Source organism: Siniperca chuatsi, linkage group LG4 (assembly GCF_020085105.1).
Source record: "Siniperca chuatsi isolate FFG_IHB_CAS linkage group LG4, ASM2008510v1, whole genome shotgun sequence".
In the NCBI taxonomy this organism is placed as follows: Eukaryota; Metazoa; Chordata; class Actinopteri; order Centrarchiformes; family Sinipercidae; genus Siniperca; species Siniperca chuatsi.
This window is the reverse complement of record NC_058045.1, coordinates 27,469,420-27,489,729: the sequence shown is the minus strand read 5'-3', so window position 1 is coordinate 27,489,729 and position 20,310 is coordinate 27,469,420. Positions and strand designations below refer to the sequence as shown.

General features: G+C 40.6%; 1 protein-coding gene across 1 annotated transcript; it reads left to right on the top strand.

Annotated features, from left to right (window-relative positions):
• Positions 1-702: 702 nt before the first annotated feature.
• smc1b (structural maintenance of chromosomes 1B) lies at positions 703-20,207 on the top strand. The gene is made up of 25 exons (XM_044192413.1): positions 703-905; positions 1,295-1,483; positions 1,770-1,882; positions 2,428-2,631; positions 4,135-4,373; positions 4,769-5,027; positions 6,360-6,500; positions 9,404-9,486; positions 9,671-9,878; positions 10,550-10,735; positions 10,900-11,091; positions 12,230-12,376; positions 12,688-12,825; positions 12,992-13,108; positions 13,518-13,624; positions 14,175-14,316; positions 15,159-15,304; positions 15,898-16,051; positions 16,362-16,460; positions 16,575-16,731; positions 17,028-17,182; positions 17,746-17,897; positions 18,672-18,741; positions 19,300-19,410; positions 19,501-20,207. The coding sequence occupies exons 1-25, from the start codon at positions 797-799 to the stop codon at positions 19,609-19,611; spliced, it is 3,729 nt and encodes a 1,242-aa protein (XP_044048348.1). The 5' UTR covers positions 703-796; the 3' UTR covers positions 19,612-20,207.
• Positions 20,208-20,310: the final 103 nt, after the last annotated feature.

The following is a 20,310-nucleotide window of genomic DNA, read 5'->3' as shown; positions in this document are numbered from 1 at the left end:
GAACTCTACTTACTTACTTGGGGTTTTACACTTATTTTAGCTTTTATACTTATATCCACTTTGTACTTAATTTATCTTACCTGTATTATATTTTGATTTGCTTAGTACTTCTATTCCTGTGTGCACTGACGTGATAGTGAGCTGCTGTAACGAAAGAGTTTCCCCTCGGGGATCAATAAAGTATTTCTGATTCTGATTCTGTTTATACAGTATATCCAGACTTAAATGGACCTGGCCTTGACATAGGCCTAGACCTGGACTTGACTTAAGATTTGGATATAAACATTTGAGTCTGATTTATCCATGTGAGCAAAATTTACCTATATGTGGTTTTCTTGTAGTTTGGGCTTTTTTTGCCACATTAGTCAAAACCATAGTTTGTTAAATAGTCAGGATTTGAAGCTGCAGTTAGGTATTATGATCTGCTCACTGCAATACAATGGCTGCTAAAAAAACAAAGTATTTATTCTCTTTGTCTCTTTCTCTCATGGCCAAAAAGTGTGAATGCTTATTACATATTTTTCAGAAAGGACATAGTTTAGTTTGACACTGTCATACACTGTTTAAAACCACTTACAAATTGCATTTTCATTTTTACCATTAAAACAGGAACAAAATTAGAGAAAGGATAAAAAATTTTTGGTTGTTTTATAAAAAAACAAACAAGTGAAATGTATTTTGTGCTTCATAAAGGGGGGGAGAGTTAGTTAGTTCCCGCCTCTAATATCCTACTCTGGCTAGATGACCTCACCTCTGTAAATTAGCTGCTTTATTCACCATAGCGAGTGAGATTAAAATGGGGTATCTTAAACAAATAGACATTGAAAACTTCAAGTCATGGCGAGGAAAGAAAGTTATCGGTCCGTTCATGCGATTTAATTGTATAATTGGCACAAATGGCTCTGGTAAGTTAACTTTTTTTACGACTTTACTGAGCTCTCTAGCGAGCTAGCGTTAGCTGTCAATGCTACTAGCTTAACAGTTTAATTAATATTAAGCTAGCGTAAGCACCAGAGTTTTGCTAGGTCGGTATATTTTTGCATATCCCTCTTTTTTATGAAGATATAAATCACTGAATATAATGTTGGAGTTATTTGAAACCATATAGCATCATTTTTTTGTGTAAAAAAATTTGAAACTAAGGGTTAACAATTAATGTTGACGTTATAACACCACACCTTAAATATAGCTAGGTTAGCTAGCTAACTTAAATGTTAAAGGCAACGCCTAAAACCAGTTGCTTTAATCAAAAAGAGTTATTCAGAGATATGCTGAAGATGTACAACCACACTAGGCAAGTCCAATGTGATGGACGCCCTGAGCTTTGCCATGGGGGAGCGGGCTGCCTGTCTCCGAGTGAAGCACCTCAGGGACCTGATACATGGAGCCCACATCGGGCAGCCGGTGTTGGACACCGCCCGCGTCGCCATGCGGTACTGCGACGACGAAGACCAGGAGACCGTCTTCTGCCGGAGCATCTTAGGTCAGTTTAAAGAGTTTAGCTTTCTCCAGTCTGTACATATTATTTATATAGTTTTACAGTTAACTGCTGAGGAAGCCACTCAAAAGAGTTTTAATGGAGGACAAGGCTAAGGGGAATACGCCTCCCTGTACCCTGTTTTAACTCCAGACAGCAAAACTAAATCGCTTTTATTTCTAATTCGACTTGACATTAAAAAGATCTTAAGTAGAAACAAGTACAGTAGTTTTATTCTCAATGTTTGGAGATATCAGCTGCTGTCTTAGCTGCCATTCATTGTATTTATTAGGTGACTCCTCTGAGTATCGCATCAACGGTATACATGTCACTCTGGCCAAATACATGGAGGAGCTGGAGAAGATTGGCATTGTGACCAAAGCCCGAAACTGTCTGGTGTTCCAGGTAAACACTGTCATAAACACTAGCGTAGATACACATGAAAACATGCTGTGGTGTAGAATATTTTATGGAAATGTGTCAGGGATACTAAGATCAGACATATATATATATATATACCCATTATATTTATTTATTTCTGCTGAGGCAATTTTCCTGCTGTGTAGACCTCTGTAGCTAAATAAATAATAAGTGCTGTGACTCAATACAAAAAACGCACTTGATTTGGGAACAAAAATACATTGTATAGAGATAACAGGACAGGATACAGGACAACACAATACATCTAATATTGTACATTGGAGAATATACTGTTCATGACATTCTCCCTATTTGAAATTAAATGATGAAATTTATTAACCCCATGGGGTTGTATCAATTGTGTGTGATCCCAAACACACTCATTGGCTACTTTAAATGATAATTCTGTAACAGAGTTATATAGGGACTTGCTTTAAAAACTGTCCTGCAGCGCACTGTTAAACCATTACAGTGGGTGTTAGTAATAATGCCTTACAAACAAGTCTGTTACTCATTATGCTCCTCACCAGGGGGCAGTGGAGTCCATAGCTTTGAAGGACCCAAAGGAGAGGACCAAGATGTTTGAGAGCATCAGTCAGTCGAGAGAGTATGCTGCAGAGTATAATAAGAAGAAAGAGGCCCTGCTGAAGGCCAAAGACGACACACAGTTTCACTTCATCAAAAAGAAATCTGCTACTGTCGAGAGGAAACAGGTGTCACAGGAAAAAATAGAGGTAACTCACACAAAAAGAGGGATGTAATCTTTTTCTCCACCAAGGCTTGTTTACCCCAAATACCCACCCCACACCTGCAGTTATTTGACCTGCCAGCTACATTCATAATCACCCATAGGCAAATTAAGGCTGAGAGCAAGTGGCTTTTAATTTTTTAACTCTAACTTGCTTCCTGAAAACATAAACAGCAACAACAAAAAAGGCATCCACAAACAGCAAAGCTTATCACAGAATTAAATTAGGCTTTTACTGGAGGTCCACACTGACTGACAGGTGTAAAGGTATGCTTGAAACGAAGTAGTTTGTTCGACCACGCATGAAGGCAAAAGTGTCTACAGCTGTTCTGACATACTAAGGTGGGGTAAAAAGAGACCTGATAATCGTTGGGGATAACGGCACACATCTTTCCTCAAAGGCATTCACAGTGACAGAAGTAGTTGTGCGAAAAATTAAAAAAGAAGTGAATGAGAAGTTTAAATCCTGCATGAAGTGGATGTGATTGTCAGACTGTTGGTTTCAGAAGGTTGTAAAATTTGCCGGACTAAGCACCCTGATTCAGACATTAGAAGGGTGTGGCGAGAGAGGATTTCAGATGCTGTTGGACCATCTAACAAGCATTTTGGTTGATACATACTGACCATAGACTGTATATAAAGATGGACGAAGCCAAAATATCCCGGATATGGGAGCAGCCATCTTGCACTTTTGACGTCATTTGGAGCCAGAGTCTGCACGGCAGTGATCGTAGTTGAAGCCGTGGTATCGAGATCCCGGCCATACACCCGGCCGAATCAATCGCGAGCAGAGCTCAGCTGTCAATCATGACATGAAACTTTTTATAGCATCAAATAACTAATTAAAACCAGACTTATCAGAAAAATGAACACTTAAACACACATTAGCGTGATAAGAACTACCTAAAATGACAGAACTCATCTTTGGGAAAAATTTATTTGACGTGTACTTTTAGTTTTTTGTTTGGCTCATGTCCCATTCGCTAACATGGAGGGGGCGGGGTTTATGACGTATACTGCATCCAGCCACCGGGGGCGATCAAGATGTTTTGGCTTCACTTTTAGGGAGCTGACATATTGTCCATCTTTATATACAGTTTATGACACTGACACTTCAACTGCTCTCAGAATGGATTTCTAAATGCTGCGGCCGCTACACTGGAAATCAGGCACTGCGTCCCAGGTCTTATAATGGTAGGCAAAACCCTGCTGTTTATTCTGCCATCATGTTGGCTTAAATGTTGGTTACATTGTTATGTAAACAAACACGCATATAAACACAAGGGGCAATATCGAGATCAGCAAAATTATCGAGATAATGTCCATATATCGACAATAAGTTGATAACGTAATTATTGCGGCAGGCCTACTCACAGGAATAGCATCATGGACTGTTTAGCATCAGCTGGACTGTAGTTTAGTGGCCTTAGTTTCTCTTGAGCTTTCCTGTCCATCGATTGACTGGTCGTCTCACCTCCCACTTTTCCAGGCCCAGAGGTACCAGGCACTGGTGGACGACCTTCACCAAAACTGCCTGCAGCTGTGCCTGGCTGAGCTCTACCATAATGAGAAGGGCATCGGTGCCCTCAGCGACACCTTGAGGGAGAAACAGCAGGCTGCAGCTGCAACGAACAATAAACTGGTGAATGCAGAGCAGACGGTCAAAACCTACAAGAAAGAACATGGACGCCTCACCAGAGAGCAGCAGCACATAGACAAGGAGATCCGGTGTGTGTGTGTGTGTGTGTGTGTGTGTGTGTGTGTGTATTTAGTTTTTAGGGGCAGTTTTAATGGAATGTGAAACAATATATTTGCTTTTCACATCTGGGAATAAACTATCAGCATAATTTGAAAATTATAACTGAATAAAAAATAATTAACCAGTGTGTTATAAAATACACTAAAATATAGCTAATGGAGCAGCAAAAAGGTATTTAATTTGTCCCTCAGCAGCCCTCCGTGTTGTTTCTCTGTGTAGGGATGCTTAAAAGGCATGCCTCAGATGATAGCATCTATTAAGCTCTAATGGATCTGGCATATTATATAAATACATCGGTGCTCTGTGCCAGCAAGTCTGCCATTAACTAGAATTAACCAAGTTCTCATCTCACTCTGTCACTCAGCGCCCAGGAGCATATCCTGTCCCAGTGTCGGTCCCAGTACATCAAAGCCAAGGTAAACACCTCCCATCACATGAAGAAGGCTGAAGAGGTCCGTGATTCTCTGAGGAAGAATCAGAAGCTGATGGCTGTCAAAGAGCAGGAGCTGGCAGAGGGACGACAGGAGATCACTGAACTGGAGAGGACCTGGAGGAACTACGAGAAGCAGGCACAGGAGAAAGGAACCTCCTGGGGGAGAGACATCGAGCTGGATGAGGATCAGGTGAGTGTGTGTCAAACAACGCCACCCCCTTTCCCATTCAGACAAACCAAAAGTGAGTTAACATGATGTAAATTGTAGCTTCTGGGAGGTTGGAGGCCAGGACTATAATATTTGTTTTTGTGCAGCACATATTCTAAACATAATAATAAACCCAGTGGACTGTATGTGAGGGTCTATGATACGTTACACATGTCAACAGTACATCATGTATGCTAAAGAAAAAAGAAACCCATAAAGTCGAATTTTTCTTTAAAAAAAGCAGGAGTCAGTCATACAGCTGTACATGAGACATTAAAACTGAGTAAAATGGCTGTGTTACCTCTGCCGCAAACAAATTTCATGGAAAGGAAAGGCAACTGTTTAGAAAGTAAAGGGGCGATCACACAGAGATGCGTCGCTAGAAACATGTCGCCAGCAAAACCATTGTTTTCCTATGGTATGGCGCACCTGGCGTGCGCTCCTCTCTTGCACCACGCTTCGCGTTTTTCTAGCGGTTTGTAGACGCATAAAAGTTCAAATATTCTCAACTTTTCAGCACAAGGTGCGGAGTCGCACCCCTCGTCAATGTCAAACTTGGCCCAGGCAGCCAATCAAATCAAGCAAGAGGCGGGCTTTACTACTTTACCACTTTCTTCCTGTTGTTTGAGCAGCCAGGTGAATCTCTCTGGTGGACATAATGCTATTAACTCTGCCGATAAATAGGCTAACTAGCTAGCTAGCTAGTTCCCTACTCATTATGCCTGTCTGTTTGACATTGACGAGCGGTGCGACTCTGTGCCTTTTGCTGAAAAATTGAGAATATTTTAACTTTTAGACTAACTAGCTAGTTAGCTGTTGGCCTGTGAGAGAGCTATGGAGCAGGGGCGCAAGCATTTTTTGGCATTTTTGAAGCGGCTGCGCCTGTAGCGCCTGTGTGATCGCCCCTTTAGACAGACAGGCATAATGAGTAGAGATAACATCTTAGGCAAACACTTAAGTTCAGATTATCCAGTCCTAATGTATATTAGAGTTCTGGGGGTTTTGTTCTGACAAATGTAAAATGTTTTATCTTGAATAGCCACTTCATAGATTTAATTGAATCAAATCTAACCACCCATGCTTATCTTGCAAGTGAATACATATTAAGCTGAGGCAAAATTGTACATGTCACTGGGTGGCCAACGCCCATGAATCAGACAACAATAAAATTCAATGTCATACCTAATTTTGGTTCTTAATTGTCATTAACAACCATAGTACCAAACTGCAGATAATAACGAAATAACAAGGGACAAAAAACTGTGACATTGTCATTACACCCTCAGCGTGTTTTTGCATGAATTTCTGCTACAGCTAGAGAGATACAAAGAGCTGAAGGAGCTGGCCCGAAAGCAGGGGGCGGTCTTCAGCCAGCAGGCAGAGAAACTGCACTGGGAGGTGAGAGCGGAATACGAGAAGATGGCTTTTGACCAACGCAGAAAGAAGGAAGTGGAGGTACTGTCAGTGGCACCTTTTTGCTGCCACTACACATATTTTAAGTTAATAACCAAGGATTGAACAGCTGCTGAAAGACATGTGTAGCTAAAAATAATGAGTCTGTTTCACACTATTGAATCTGTGATTAATACACCCTTGAACCAGCAATAACTGATTTTTTTGGCTACTTGAGGGCAGCAGAAACAAGTTGTGGACACAACATTGATATACAGTTGTATGCAAAAGTTTAGGAACCCCTGACAATTTCCATGATTTTCATTTATAAATATTTGGGTGTTTGGATCAGCAATTTCATTTTGATCTATCAAATAACTGAAGGACACAGTAATATTTCAGAAGTGAAATGAGGTTTATTGGATTAACAGAAAATGTGCAATATGCATCAAAACGAAATTAGACAGGTGCATAAATTTGGGCACCCTTGTCATTTTGTTGATTTGAATACCTGTAACTACTTAGCACTGATTATTTGGAACACACAATTGGTTTGGTGAGCTCATTAAGCCTTGAACTTCATAGACAGGTGCATCCAATCATGAGAAAAGGTATTTAAGGTGGCCAATTGAAAGTTGTTGTTCTCTTTGACTCTCCTCTGAAGAGTGGCAACATGGGGGCCTCAAAACAACTCTCAAATGACCTGAAAAAAAGATTGTTCATTATGGTTTAGGGGGAGGCTACAAAAAGTTATCGCAGAAATATAAGCTGTCAGTGTCCACTGTCAGGAACATAGTGAGGAAATGGAGGACCACAGGCACAGTTCTTGTTAAGGCCAGAAGTGGCAGGCCACATAAAATATTGGAGAGGCAAAGGCGAAGGATGGTGAGAACGGTCAAAAACAGCCCACAGACCACCTCCAAAGACCTACAACATCAACTTGCTGCAGATGGTGTCACTGTGCATCGTTCAACAATTCAGCGCACTTTGCACAAGGAGAAGCTGCATGGGAGAGTGATGTGAAAGAAGCCTTTTCTGCACACACGCCACAAACGGAGTCGCTTGAGGTATGCAAACACACATTTGGACAAGCCAGCTTCATTTTGGAATAAGGTGCTGTGGACTGATGAAACAAAGATTGAGTTATTTGGTCATAACAAGGGGCGTTATGCATGGCGGCAAAAGAACACAACGTTCCAAGAAAAACACTTGCTACCCACAGTAAAATTTGGTGGAGGTTCTATCATGCTGTGGGGTTGTGTGGCCAGTGCCGGTACTGGGAATCTGGTTAAAGTTGAGGGTCGCATGGATTCCACTCAATATCAGCAGATTCTTGAGAATAATGTTGAGGAATCAGTCACAAAGTTGAAGTTACGCCGGGGCTGGATATTTCAACAAGACAACGACCCAAAACACTGCTCAAAATCTACTCTGGTCTTTATGCAGAGGAACAAGTACAATGTTCTGGAATGGCCATCCCAGTCCCCAGACCTGAATATCATTGAACATCTGTGGGGTGATTTGAAGCGGGCTGTCCATGCTCGGCAACCATCAAACCTAACTGAACTGGAGATGTTTTGTAAGGAGGAATGGTCCAAAATACATTCATCCAGAATCCAGACACTCATTACAGGCTATAGGAAGCGTCTAGAGGCTGTTATTTCTGCTAAAGGAGGCTCTACTAAATATTGATGTGATTTTTCTGTTGGGGTGCCCAAATTTATGCACCTGTCTAATTTCGTTTTGATGCATATTGCACATTTTCTGTTAATCCAATAAATCTCATTTCACTACTGAAATATTACTGTGTCCTTCAGTTATTTGATAGATCAAAATGAAATTGCTGATCCAAACACCCAAATATTTATAAATGAAAATCATGGAAATTGTCAGGGGTTCCTAAACTTTTGCATACAACTGTATCATCTTTTAAGCTGATAAGGCAAACTCGTTAACAGTTTCTTATTTACACATCCAGCAGTTACAGAGCAACATTATAATTTATTTGGAGTCGTTTTTCTGGCCACCTGACGAATATAAGTCCAATATTCACTCTCCTTAAAGGGATAGTTTGGGTATTTTTAAATGAGGTTGTATGAGGTACTTAGTAGACGGCGGTCAACTTGCCCCCAAGCAGACAGGAGTCCCGGTAGGCAAGCAGAGCAATGCACTGCTGTGGATGGGGGTAGCAAAAAAAAATTATTTTAACCGCATAAAAAAGGCCCACCAAAAAAAAAAAAAAAAAACTATTGCAGTTTAAATGTACGCTGTATTAAGAATATTTTCACCACTTTACCTTGCTGTCAGACAGCCTTTTTCTTTGCCAACCCTGACTCCTGTCTGCTTCTTCAAACTGGGGGTGAGCTGACCGCCGTCTACTGTAGTAATACACTGACTATGAATAAGTACCATCTCACTATAAGTTTTGTTTTTGGTCTCCACCAACTGCTGAGGGAAATATCTGGCTCTTTAGCAGCTAAACGCTTCACTATGTTCACCAGCTAGTTGCTAACTTTGTCTGTGTGCCGTTTGGTGCTGAGCAGGTGGTCTACAGTGGGGTTTTAGAGGTTTCTCGCTGAAATCAGCTGCCTGCTACAGCCGGGGGGAAAATGATGTGAGAGTGAATCAGAACAATAGAGTTGTGGGCCGAATAGCTAAACAATTACTGTAAAGCCGAGGGGAGCTGAAGATTCGGGTGATAATTCACTGTAGATTCATCACTACGAGCGACCCCTTTAACATTGTCATTTGATACATTGTTACTTTATTTTATTGCTTTTGTGTATTTTATGTAATTTATTTCTTTATATTTCGTCATTCACTGTGGTATTTTATTTCTCTTGTTGTGAAGCACTTTGTACTTTGTTTTGATAAGTGCTCTATAAATAAAGTTTTATTATTATTATTACTGTAAAAATATCAGTTATAGCCGCTTTAATTTTACCGCTCTGGAACATCTGTTGCAGGTTGCCATCAGGAACAACCAGACTCAGCTGAAAGATTTGACAAGCAGGGCAGAGAAGCTAGAGGAGTACACCAAGACCTGCAAGTATGTCATGTGCACACCTTCCACATGGCTGTACAATGTAATGCACAGCCAGTAAAAAGCTGGTCTGTCCCTGACTGTCAGGGAGGTGTTGATTGAACTACATGGTTATTTATCACTGACAAATTATATACTTAGAAATCAGAAGGAAACTGAGCATACTTTATAGAGTTACTGTATGTTTCAGGTCATCCCTTGACGAGTACCGTCAGCGGGAGGAGAGCCTGAGTGCAGAGCTGCAAAGGGGCCGCCAGCGCAGCGAGGAGGTGAACCAGGAGCTGGGCCAGGTGCTGGAGGAGCTGGGGAACGCCTGTCTGGACAGCCAGGAGAGCAGACACCAGCTGCAGCACAAAGAGCTGTTAGAGAGGCTCCGCAGACTCTACCCTGAAACTGTGGTAAGAGACAGACAGGCGTAATGAGTAAGGATAACTGTAAGAATGCTGTGAGTACCCAACTCCAGTGAGACAGGCAAGAGACTGAAGATGTGTTTAAGGAATTTATTGTCTTGGCAAAACAAAAAAAACTACAGCCAACAAGGCTATCTAACTAATCTGACTTGGCGACCGTCAATCTACCGCGCTGAAAACAACAAACTCTTCTCTGGTATGAGCACACATGAAAGGCGAACTCAAGACCAGGAAACACTGATGGGGGGATACATAGATATATACATACTGTACAGTATAACTCCTTGATAGCAAACACCCCCCATGCTAAATTTACTTTCCTGGAAGATGATTATAAATCCCTACATATCATCCCTACAATTCAAAAAACATTTTTTTCCTTTAAGCATCAGTAAAATATACTGTAGCTATAAACCACTTTAGTACATGGTCTTTTGTCATTTAGAACTTAATCATTTAATGATTTGATTCACTAACACTTACTGAGAGCTATTTTTTGTGCTGCTCATAATGTGAAGGTGAAACCTTGTGAACCATATAATTTATTTCTAAATATCATGCATCCATCCACAAGCCTTTCACTCAATCTGCGAAAATTATTTATGAAAGCACTTGTTTCTTTATTTTTTCTTTTCAATTCTTTTTCTTTCCTGTCCCAGTATGGTCGTCTGTCTGACTTGTGCAGCCCAATACATAAGAAGTACCAGCTGGCTGTCACCAAGGTGTTTGGCCGCTACATGAATGCCATTGTAGTGGCCTCGGAGAAAGTGGCCCGTGACTGTATCAGTTTCATCAAGGAGGAGCGAGCTGAACCTGAGACCTTCCTGCCCATCGACTACTTGGATGTGAGTTGAAACGAAAGCAAGCTGTGACTTTTTTTGGATGGCAGAAAATGCTAAATGGAGAAGATGAAGTTGTCAGTGTTTTTCAGTATGTAAAATCATTTAAAGAGTAGCACACACAGATGCATATGTAGTGTCAAGGATAACCATCACTACTGTGTACCCAGGTGAGTCCTCTGAATGAGCGACTGAGGGAGATGCCTGGTGCCAAGATGTTGGTCGATGTTGTACAAGTTAACGCTGTCGCAGGTGCCGCCCAGCTGAGGAAAGTGGTGCAGTTTGTCTGTGGCAACGCCTTGGTGTGTGAGACCATTAAAGATGCAAGGAGTGTGGCCTTTGACAGGAAGGAGCGCATTAAGGTAAACCCTCGGCCATAGACATTGGAGTCAGGATCAGTTAAATCCACTAAGTAGAACAAAAGCATTTTCTTTTGGTTCAGTCATACTGCTGCATTGCAGAACTGTTTTTTAAAAAACTGTCTGTTTTGCCATCTTACAGGGCCTGCTCCATTAGTTACACCTGACAATAAATTGAAATGCAAATTGACATCACATACCAAAGACAGCACCCATGGAAGCACGCGTTTCAATCAATAGGGGAGAGGGGTTAGGATGTATTTGTAGACTACAGTATTGTATTAGGCTAGTGAATGGAATATAAAGACATGAAGATATAATGGCGTCTGTTCATGCATCGTTATTCCTACCTGTTTATACCTGCACACATCACAGTGGGCTCTATATATTTTACTATATTTATTATTACCGTTTACAAGCTGTTCTGCTGCTGCACTATTTTATGTCTTTATGTCTTAGATTCTAATTAGATTTTCACTTGCATGATTTGATTTGATTTTTAAATACATATTTGTATGAGCACTGTTTGAGTGAGCCTGAGAACAAATTATTTCATTGCCAAATAGATTTTGGCAATGGAGCGACCTGCGGTGGATAAGTTAAAACAGAATCAACTTTTGGAGAACATATAAACACACCTACACCCCCACCAGAAACATCTCAAATGCACAGTAGGGCGCAGATTCTAGAGATTATTTTTATAACATCTTAGTTCTGATAGTAAGTTAGTTAAAATCGCCTTAATACAGGCGTAGGAAAAACCAATCATCGATCATCCCTTCAATCGTTGATGTAGGATCCGATCGTCAATCGGCACAAGCCCATTGCTAATGACTGCTTCACTGTAATTGTTGCGCATATGACAATAAAGAACTTGAACTTGTACTATATTTTCAAATTATAAAGAGTTGGCATTGTTCAGAGGGAAAGTATCGCATACAGCTTCCTAAAAAGGTTTTGTCATTCAGGGAAAGTAAAATTCTAGCCCTCACTGACTGAAGTCTATTTGCATGTTTGGGGTAAAAATCCAAACTGCAAGTAAGACTGTCACCTAAAAGAGGCAACACTATAAATCGTGTGGGTCAAACAGGCCCATCTAGTATTACCACCTACAGCCTTACTTCAGATGTGTTTTCTGTAGACAGTATCTCTGGACGGGACACTGTTTGCAAAGTCAGGTACGATCTCTGGAGGCTCCAGTTACCTGCGGACCAAAGCTCGTTGCTGGGACGAGAAGGACATGATGCGGCTGAAGGAACGCAAGGACCAGCTGACAGCAGAGTTGCGTGTGAGTCAACACTCAAAAGTCAAATATTTTGGAAAATCATATCACTGAAACTTCAGGGCCTTAAGTCTTGTCCAAAGTAAAGGATTTTAAGGACCTTAAATTAATTTTGTTATTAATTTTAAATTTCCTGCCCTGTCTACACATGTTTGTGTTTTTAACATGCATTATGTCTTGTTATATACATACTGTATATTTATTGCTGATTTTTATTTTTTTATAGAACGAGACACACAAATGGGCTGAAATTATTATTTAAGATTGCATAAGTTATTCACAATTAACTCTGACTCTGTGTCTTGGTCCTGTGAAAGGATTTGATGAGGCTGAAGCGGAAGGAGCCAGACCTGAAACAGATCATTGCTCAGGCTCAGGGTGCTCAGACCCGCCTCAAATACTCCAAAACTGAGCTGGAAAACATTCGGAAGAAAATCCTCCTTAAGTGCCAAGAGGTAGGACCACAGAACTTTCTCAAATGTAATATCATAATTGAGACCGTGTTCTTTGACATGGCTCTACTGTATGTGTACGTAACGCTATCATTTGAATCCCAAAGCATATTAGAATTGACAGTTCACAGTTTCCCAGTACTTGTCATGTCCTGCTGATTGTTTTCAGGAGATTTCTCGTATGGAGAGTGAATTAGCAAACCTGGACTCTCAGATCCAGATGCAGCAGGAGAGTGTGGAGGCAAAGGATGCAGAGATGAGGAAGATCAGAGACCAGATCGACCAGGTACTGCTGTCTGCAGACCGTCTTCAACCTGTTTCAGCACGCTGGCTTTGACTGCAATTTTGACCCTATTGCTAAGGTTACCAGTGAATACATATTTTCAGCTTTTGCTGAACTTCCATTACTATTTCAGTTAATTGCCTTAATTGAACTGAATAAAACCTGGTTGGTGTATCTTCTCCAGGGGTTTTGGACCAGAACCACTGGCATACAACAAAGTGGCCGCCATGGCTGACGTGTTCAAATAAGCTACATTTTTCAAGTGCAAAAGTTATTTCAATTTATTTCAAATGTATTTCACTGACATCTGCTAAAGCCGCTGGTAGACAAACTTAATTGCCAAATCTTCTATCGCCCATTGTCTAATGGCTGGTCGCATGTACTGAACAGTGTAGATGCTCTGTGTATTTAGATGGAGGACTTGGTGTTTTCTGACTTCTGTGCTGAGATCGGTGTGAACAGCATCAGAGAGTATGAGCAGGAGCACTTGAAACAGCAGACAGAGCTTGACAAGAAGCGGTACGACAACCACACACCAGTATCTAATACCATAATTGATAAACATTTACTTGGAATAAAAAAGAGAATAGCTTCAATATTATGACTTTATGTGAGTAAATATCTATGACTTTAGATCACTAAGAAAAACACCTAAGAAATAATTTTTATTGGCTTTTTTTTAAACAATCACAGTATGACTAATCACCAAATGTCTGAAACAGTTGCTAAAATAAAAGGAGACAAAGATTCACTATTTTTAGGTGTGCAACAAAATCTGAGAAGTTGTAGTTATGATTCAAAATATTGGAACAGGGCCCAATGAGATCCACTTTTTTAGTTTATGAAATTCTTTGTTAGTTTTCCTTTTCTTTTCCTTTATTGGTTTAATTTCTTAAATGTTAAGTGTTTTAATGTTTTAGTATAATTCAATCATAATTCAAGTTCAGAATATTCTTGAGTTGTGTCTAATTACATGATTTGTGTTTGTACTACAATGGTGGTATTTGTATGCATGTTAATTTCTCAGGTGTTTTACAACATAAACACCTTGATATGTCTCTTCTTTCAGGCTGGAGTTTGAGAGTCAGTGTGCTCGCTTGAAAGCACAGCTGGAGTACGAACAAAACCAACTGCGGCAGCAGAAGAAGAAGCTCCACAACATGGAGGAAACCATCGACAAGGAGGAGAGAATCATGGCCGAGCAGAGGAAGGTAGCCATCTCTTTTTATTTTTATTTTTTTATCCATGTGAAAGACTGACGCCCTCCCGTACGCTATCCTGACTATCACACATGCTCTGCAGAGAAACACAGCAAGAGAGAGAGAGACATTCTCTGGTATTACGCGGACACGGTGGCTATTTTACAAGCACAGACCAGGAAAAGCAACAGTAAACACCTGGTTGGTGCAGATGTCATTCGGTACCACGTTGGTTTTGATCGTTTCGACAGGCTACGTCATTAACAACAAGCCTCAAGCAGCTCACCTGCTGTTGTGAAAACAGAATTGTGGGTGAAAAAATCCAAAATACGAGTTGTGGGTGTTTTTTTTTTAGGCGACTGTATAAAACATACTGCTGACAGAAAGTCAACAGAGCAGACACATACAGGGAGGGAGAAACAGAAAGAGGCGGGGCGGGGCAAGCCGGTGTGTTTGTGTGCAGCGGTGTGCAGTAAGAGACAGAGGTGTAGGTGTGTGTGCGAATATCCCCAATCCCCAAATTGAAAACCGAATACCTACCCAAGGTATGTATGTATAGTCGAATATTCGGCTCCAGCCCTATTACTGAAATAGTTCACTGCCGTCAAACGGACTCCTGTAATATATACAGTCTTTGTTGTCAGTCTTACCTGATTCAGAATGACAGGTTTAGTTACTAACAAACATGGCAAATATTTATTACCCACCTCCTCCTCGAATATTGATTTCTTCCAAGTGAGGTTTTAGAATAAGTCTGTATTTAGGGCTATTTCTGGACACATCGTGGCTGATGTGAAATTAAACCTTTCAGCGATTGCAGACTGTTTCTGCTTTATGTTTCCATTTCCCCTCAGGATGAGGAGAAGCTGCTGGCGGCAGTGGAAGAGGGTCAGAACAAAATGCTGGAGCTGAAGAACCAGCTGCTGTCTAAGAATAGCCAGGTGGCCGCTGCCAAAGCTGAGCTGGACCAGAAAACCCAGAGCCTCCAAGCGATCAACAAGTAACACTACCACTAATACTCGAGCCACTGTTACTGTGCTGTTGTGCTATTATTACTGCCAAAACTGCTAAGGTTTCCCCTGTACACGCTGCTAGAAATGATTTGTTGTAAACTTTTTAAAGATATAATCTGTGATCTCAATGTAAACGAAAGGGTAACCCCAACACCATAAATACAAACATTAAAACTTGTTATTACTGCTAAATTGATTGACATGTCTCTTAATATACAGATTAGCACTAGATAACAACTAAAACTACGGTATTAATGTATTCTGATCCATGGTTGTTTTCATCTGTAGCATTTGAAAAAAACATTAGTTAATCACTCTTAACTCTGTTTTCAATTAGGACCTGTAATGGGATTTTGAGGACCTTGAGGTCACAAGGAAACAGCATTTCTATAAGATCCTTTCTGATTTAAACAAGATATGGGTGTGGGGTTTTTTTTCTGGTATTCCATGAACAAACTGTCAAAATATTGTGTTTTTTAAGGATGTCTAGATTTCTTTCTGACCAAAATGATAAAATCCAACAAGAAGACCAAATGCCAAATTTTGGCTTGGCCCTTTCTTCTGTCTCTCTCTCTCTCAGAGAGTTGGTGAAGCTTCAGCGGGAGGTGATGTCTGCAGAGACGGCCTTGGAGCAGAAACGCATGGCCAGACACAACTTACTGCTGGCCTGCAAGATCCAGAGTCTGCCCATCACTCTGCTGTCAGGGAGCCTGAATGAAATCAGTGAGGTGCAGGTGAGACATAGAGAAGTGCAGAAGTGTCTTTTGACAGTTGAGTGTTCATCTTCTCTTCTGAATTACCATTTCAACACCAGTCCTGCACAATTTTGGAAAAGTACTGGATATTAATGTGAGCTCAAATGATCATATTTTGGAAAAAAAAAGGAAGAAGAATGTAATAAAAGAAGCTGTAGAAATCCTCACATTAGAGTAATGAAGACTGAGAGACCCTACTGAATTTTGAGAAATTAAAGAAGTAATGAAACAACTTAAAGCACCTTCGGCCTCAGTCTTACCTGTTGACTGATCCTTATGGTCTGTGTAGCTGGACACAGAATCTGAAAGCACTTCAGCCACCATGGACATCTATGAGAGAGAGGCACAACTAGTCATCGACTACTCTGGCCTGGAGGCTGAAATCAGGGTGAGACATCAAGCCTCATCATTGTCCTCATTTTCTGCTGTTCGTTCATATGAACAGAAATGTATTGCAAAACATTTGTACAGTACAACATGCATTGAAATGATGTGTGTACAGAGTCTGCAGGCAGAGAAGGAGGTGGAGGCCTACTTAGAGAGGCTGAAGGAGTCAGTGTCCTCCGTGGAGGAAGTGCTGCATCGCACCACTGCCCCTAACCTGAAAGCTCTGGAGAAGATGAGGGAGGTGAAGGACAAGTTACAGGGAGTGACAGAAGGTATTTTGTTGTTCAGTGTTTCTAATTTGAAACTTTTGATAGGTGGAATATATCTACTATGATCTCTGCAAAAAAAAATGTTTTGCCACTCAAAACCGTTTTGTTTATATATTTAACATTTTATTTACAAGATTCTGTACATTTTCTGTTAAGTGTGTAAGAGTAGGGGTTAACTTCTTTCTCAGTGGTCAGTGTTTCATTCCCACATGGGATTTCTACCTGTAGTTTTATGTTGTAATAATACTGAGATAACTAAAGTACCTGGACTGCTGATTTGTTTCCTGTCCCTGACTCAGCCTTTGATGCCAGCACCAGAGCAGCCAGAAAATGCAGTCAGGAGTTCGAGCAAGTCAAAGCCCAGCGCTTCCACCTCTTCAGCCAGTGCTTTGAACATGTGTCTGTCGTAATCGATAAGATCTATAAAAGAATATGCAGGAACAGCAGCGCTCAGGTGAAGCAACAAAACCTCAACCACAAAAACACACTGACAAGTTTCTGTTTTTGTGTTCTTCCCTCCCCCACAGTCATGTTTGTAAAAAGTACTCTTAATGTAAGCTTTACTTGACAGACTTAAACATTTTTAGCCCAATAACCAACCAGTAGGTTTGTGTGCACTTCAACGGTGAGTTACTGTACAATTAACTAACTGTTCTGCATTGGTGGCACAAACAAGAATGGACAGTACTTGCTTATATCGCCTTTCTAGTCTTCTGACCACTCAGAGCTTTACACTACAGGGTCATTCACACACAGATGCCAACTGCTCATCAGTACAAGGAAACTAACTCTTTCAAACAGACTCACACACAAGGCACAGCCTTCAGAAGTAATTTGGAGTTCAGTATCTTGCCCAAGGACGCTTCAACATGTGAGCTGGGGGAAAGCTGGGATCGCCGATCTTCCGATTAGAGGACGACCTGCTCTACCTCTAAGCCACAGCTGCCCCAACGAGATGCCTTAAGTGACAAGATCCAAAAAAAATGAAATTAAAATAGATTGCTATATGTGCTCCAGGCCATTCTGAGTGCAGAGAATCCAGACGAGCCATACCTCGGCGGCATCAACTACAACTGCGTGGCGCCGGGGAAACGCTTCATGTCCATGGACAATCTGTCTGGAGGAGAGAAGGCCATCGCTGCCCTGGCCCTGGTGTTTGCCATCCACAGGTAACACTGGCCTCACAATCAAACCCTGACTAGATTACATTAGATTACAATACATCAGATTATAATAGGGGAAACTGGAAAATTGCAGTGTAAGTGTAAAAGTAGAGGTTACCGACATTAAGATAAACAATCCATCTCAAGATAATAAAAATTGCACGTGTATATGATAGCACCAGATAAGTGCTAAGAGTAGAATAAACATAATGCATCTTTAATGACAGATTTGACATACCACCATCCTATTTCCCAAAATCTTTTAACAAAATCAATGTTTGCTAGACATTAATGTAGCTGGACAGCTGGATAATTACCCCCCACAGCTATAAATACAAAACCCAAAAATAAATAAGGAATTGCAGTAATAGCACAGCTGTTGACACACCATAAAATATCTTTCAGAAATTACAATTTCTTCTTTGGGGGGAAAACAGTTGGCTGTTCGGGCCGTTTTTAAACTGATGAACAGACTAATAAAGTAAAAGCTATGTAATTTGAAAAACTCTTCTAAAGAGACACTTGACATCTACCAGAACCCCATCCATCATCGCTGCTTCTTTCTCTAGTTTCTTTTGTACTGACCCTATTGTTCCTTCTTAAATTAAAGACTTTTTGTTTTTTACTTCTTTTGACTGATACGTCTTTACTTCTGAAGCACTTGTCTAATACCTGTGGCATCACTTTTATTGGCTGTCACTTCTATTGATCTGACCCACATTGCTGGTTCACTGTGTCTGTGCTGTTTTGCAAACTGGTGTTTGTTGTAATTTCGCTCAGCTTCCGCCCTGCTCCCTTCTTCATCTTGGACGAGGTGGATGCAGCCTTGGACAACACTAACATTGGCAAGGTAATATTCCAGCTGCATCCAGCGTTGACACTTAGTATTTACAATAGTGCTTACTTAATTAGTCGGTCAACAGAAAATAATTCACGAACAATTTGATAATTGATTCATTTTTAAAGTAATATATCAATCAAAAATGCCAATATGCTTTGATTCCATGCTGTCCAATGTGAGGATTTGTTGGTTGGACATAACAGGACATTTTAAGGCGTCACCATGAGTTAAGGGAAATTGATAAATTGAAAAAATTAACAGATCGCAGATGAACTGATAATGAAAATAAATGTTAGTTGCAGCTCTAATCTATACTAATGACATCCATACATGCTATTAAACGGTGCATTGTCTACTTGGGCACGGTTTTACTTGTGTGTCGGGGCAGTTAGCGCTCTTTGAATTTCCAATAACATAGCTTGTGATGGAAATGACTCCCATGTAATTCACGTAATTATGTTTTTTTATCAGGTTTCTATGTGTTCACCTGTGCGCTATTATCCTATTATCTTATTTTTATGGATTATATTTGTGCTTACCTTGTGTGGGTGTTCTGTTTGCATCCAGGTGACCAGTTTCATCAGAGAGGAGTCCAGGGAGAACATGCAGATCATTGTCATCTCCCTGAAGGAGGAGTTTTTCTCAAAGGCAGATGCTTTGCTGGGAGTCTACTCAGATGTAACAAACTTTTATAACATGTCATGAGAAGAACTCTTAATTTCTATATGTCATGACGATGCAGTCATTACGGTATTCTCTTCTTCACAGTTTGATGAATGTATGTTCAGCCGCATTCTGACCCTTGACCTGCGACCCTACCCTGTGGTTGAAGAGGACAATGGGAAACAGGCGGACAAGCAGAAGACAGGACACATGTAACCTGGAATCACCTGCGGGAAGCCTTTGAGTGTGTGTGTGTCTCACATTTTTGTTCATCAGCCATATCAGTGTTTTCATGTTTTGTCCAGGTGTACAGGCAAAGTAGTTATTTTAAACACCAAATGATTATTTCTATGTTCGATTTTAGGCTGTTTTACTAAGTTGATTTTACTAAAAAGGTTTTTGTTATTTTATGGGAGTGGTTTCCTGGTCAAGCCTCCAAGTATTTAGCATTTGGCTTGATTAGTGAGGCAGTTCAGGAGCTGGTTCTGTGTTTATATCTACCTACATGTGGAAATCATTGCCAGTTCGGTCAGTAACAAGCCCCAACCTAGATGGTCTTGATTTAAACAATGCTACTCCTACGAATTACGACATTCAGATGGTGAGGTGGCATATACAGCAGCATTAAAAAGAGCTCTCTGTTCATGTTTCTAAAATGTTGTGACTCTTGTTTCATGTTGCACAGTGATAAATGTTGGTATATCACTCCTTTGTTTTTATACTTGTTCTTTTTACTCTAAGTGTTTTGTATTCCAGTTATGCTTTTAAGCGTGACTTTTGTCCTGTTCAATAAATATACAGAGTTAAAGATGTGTTTGCATATTTCTTTTATTACGTGGAGGTCTGACTTGGCCACACAGGGGCACAATTACATTATAAAGATGGAAGTTTTACCCATTTCTAAGGCCATACATA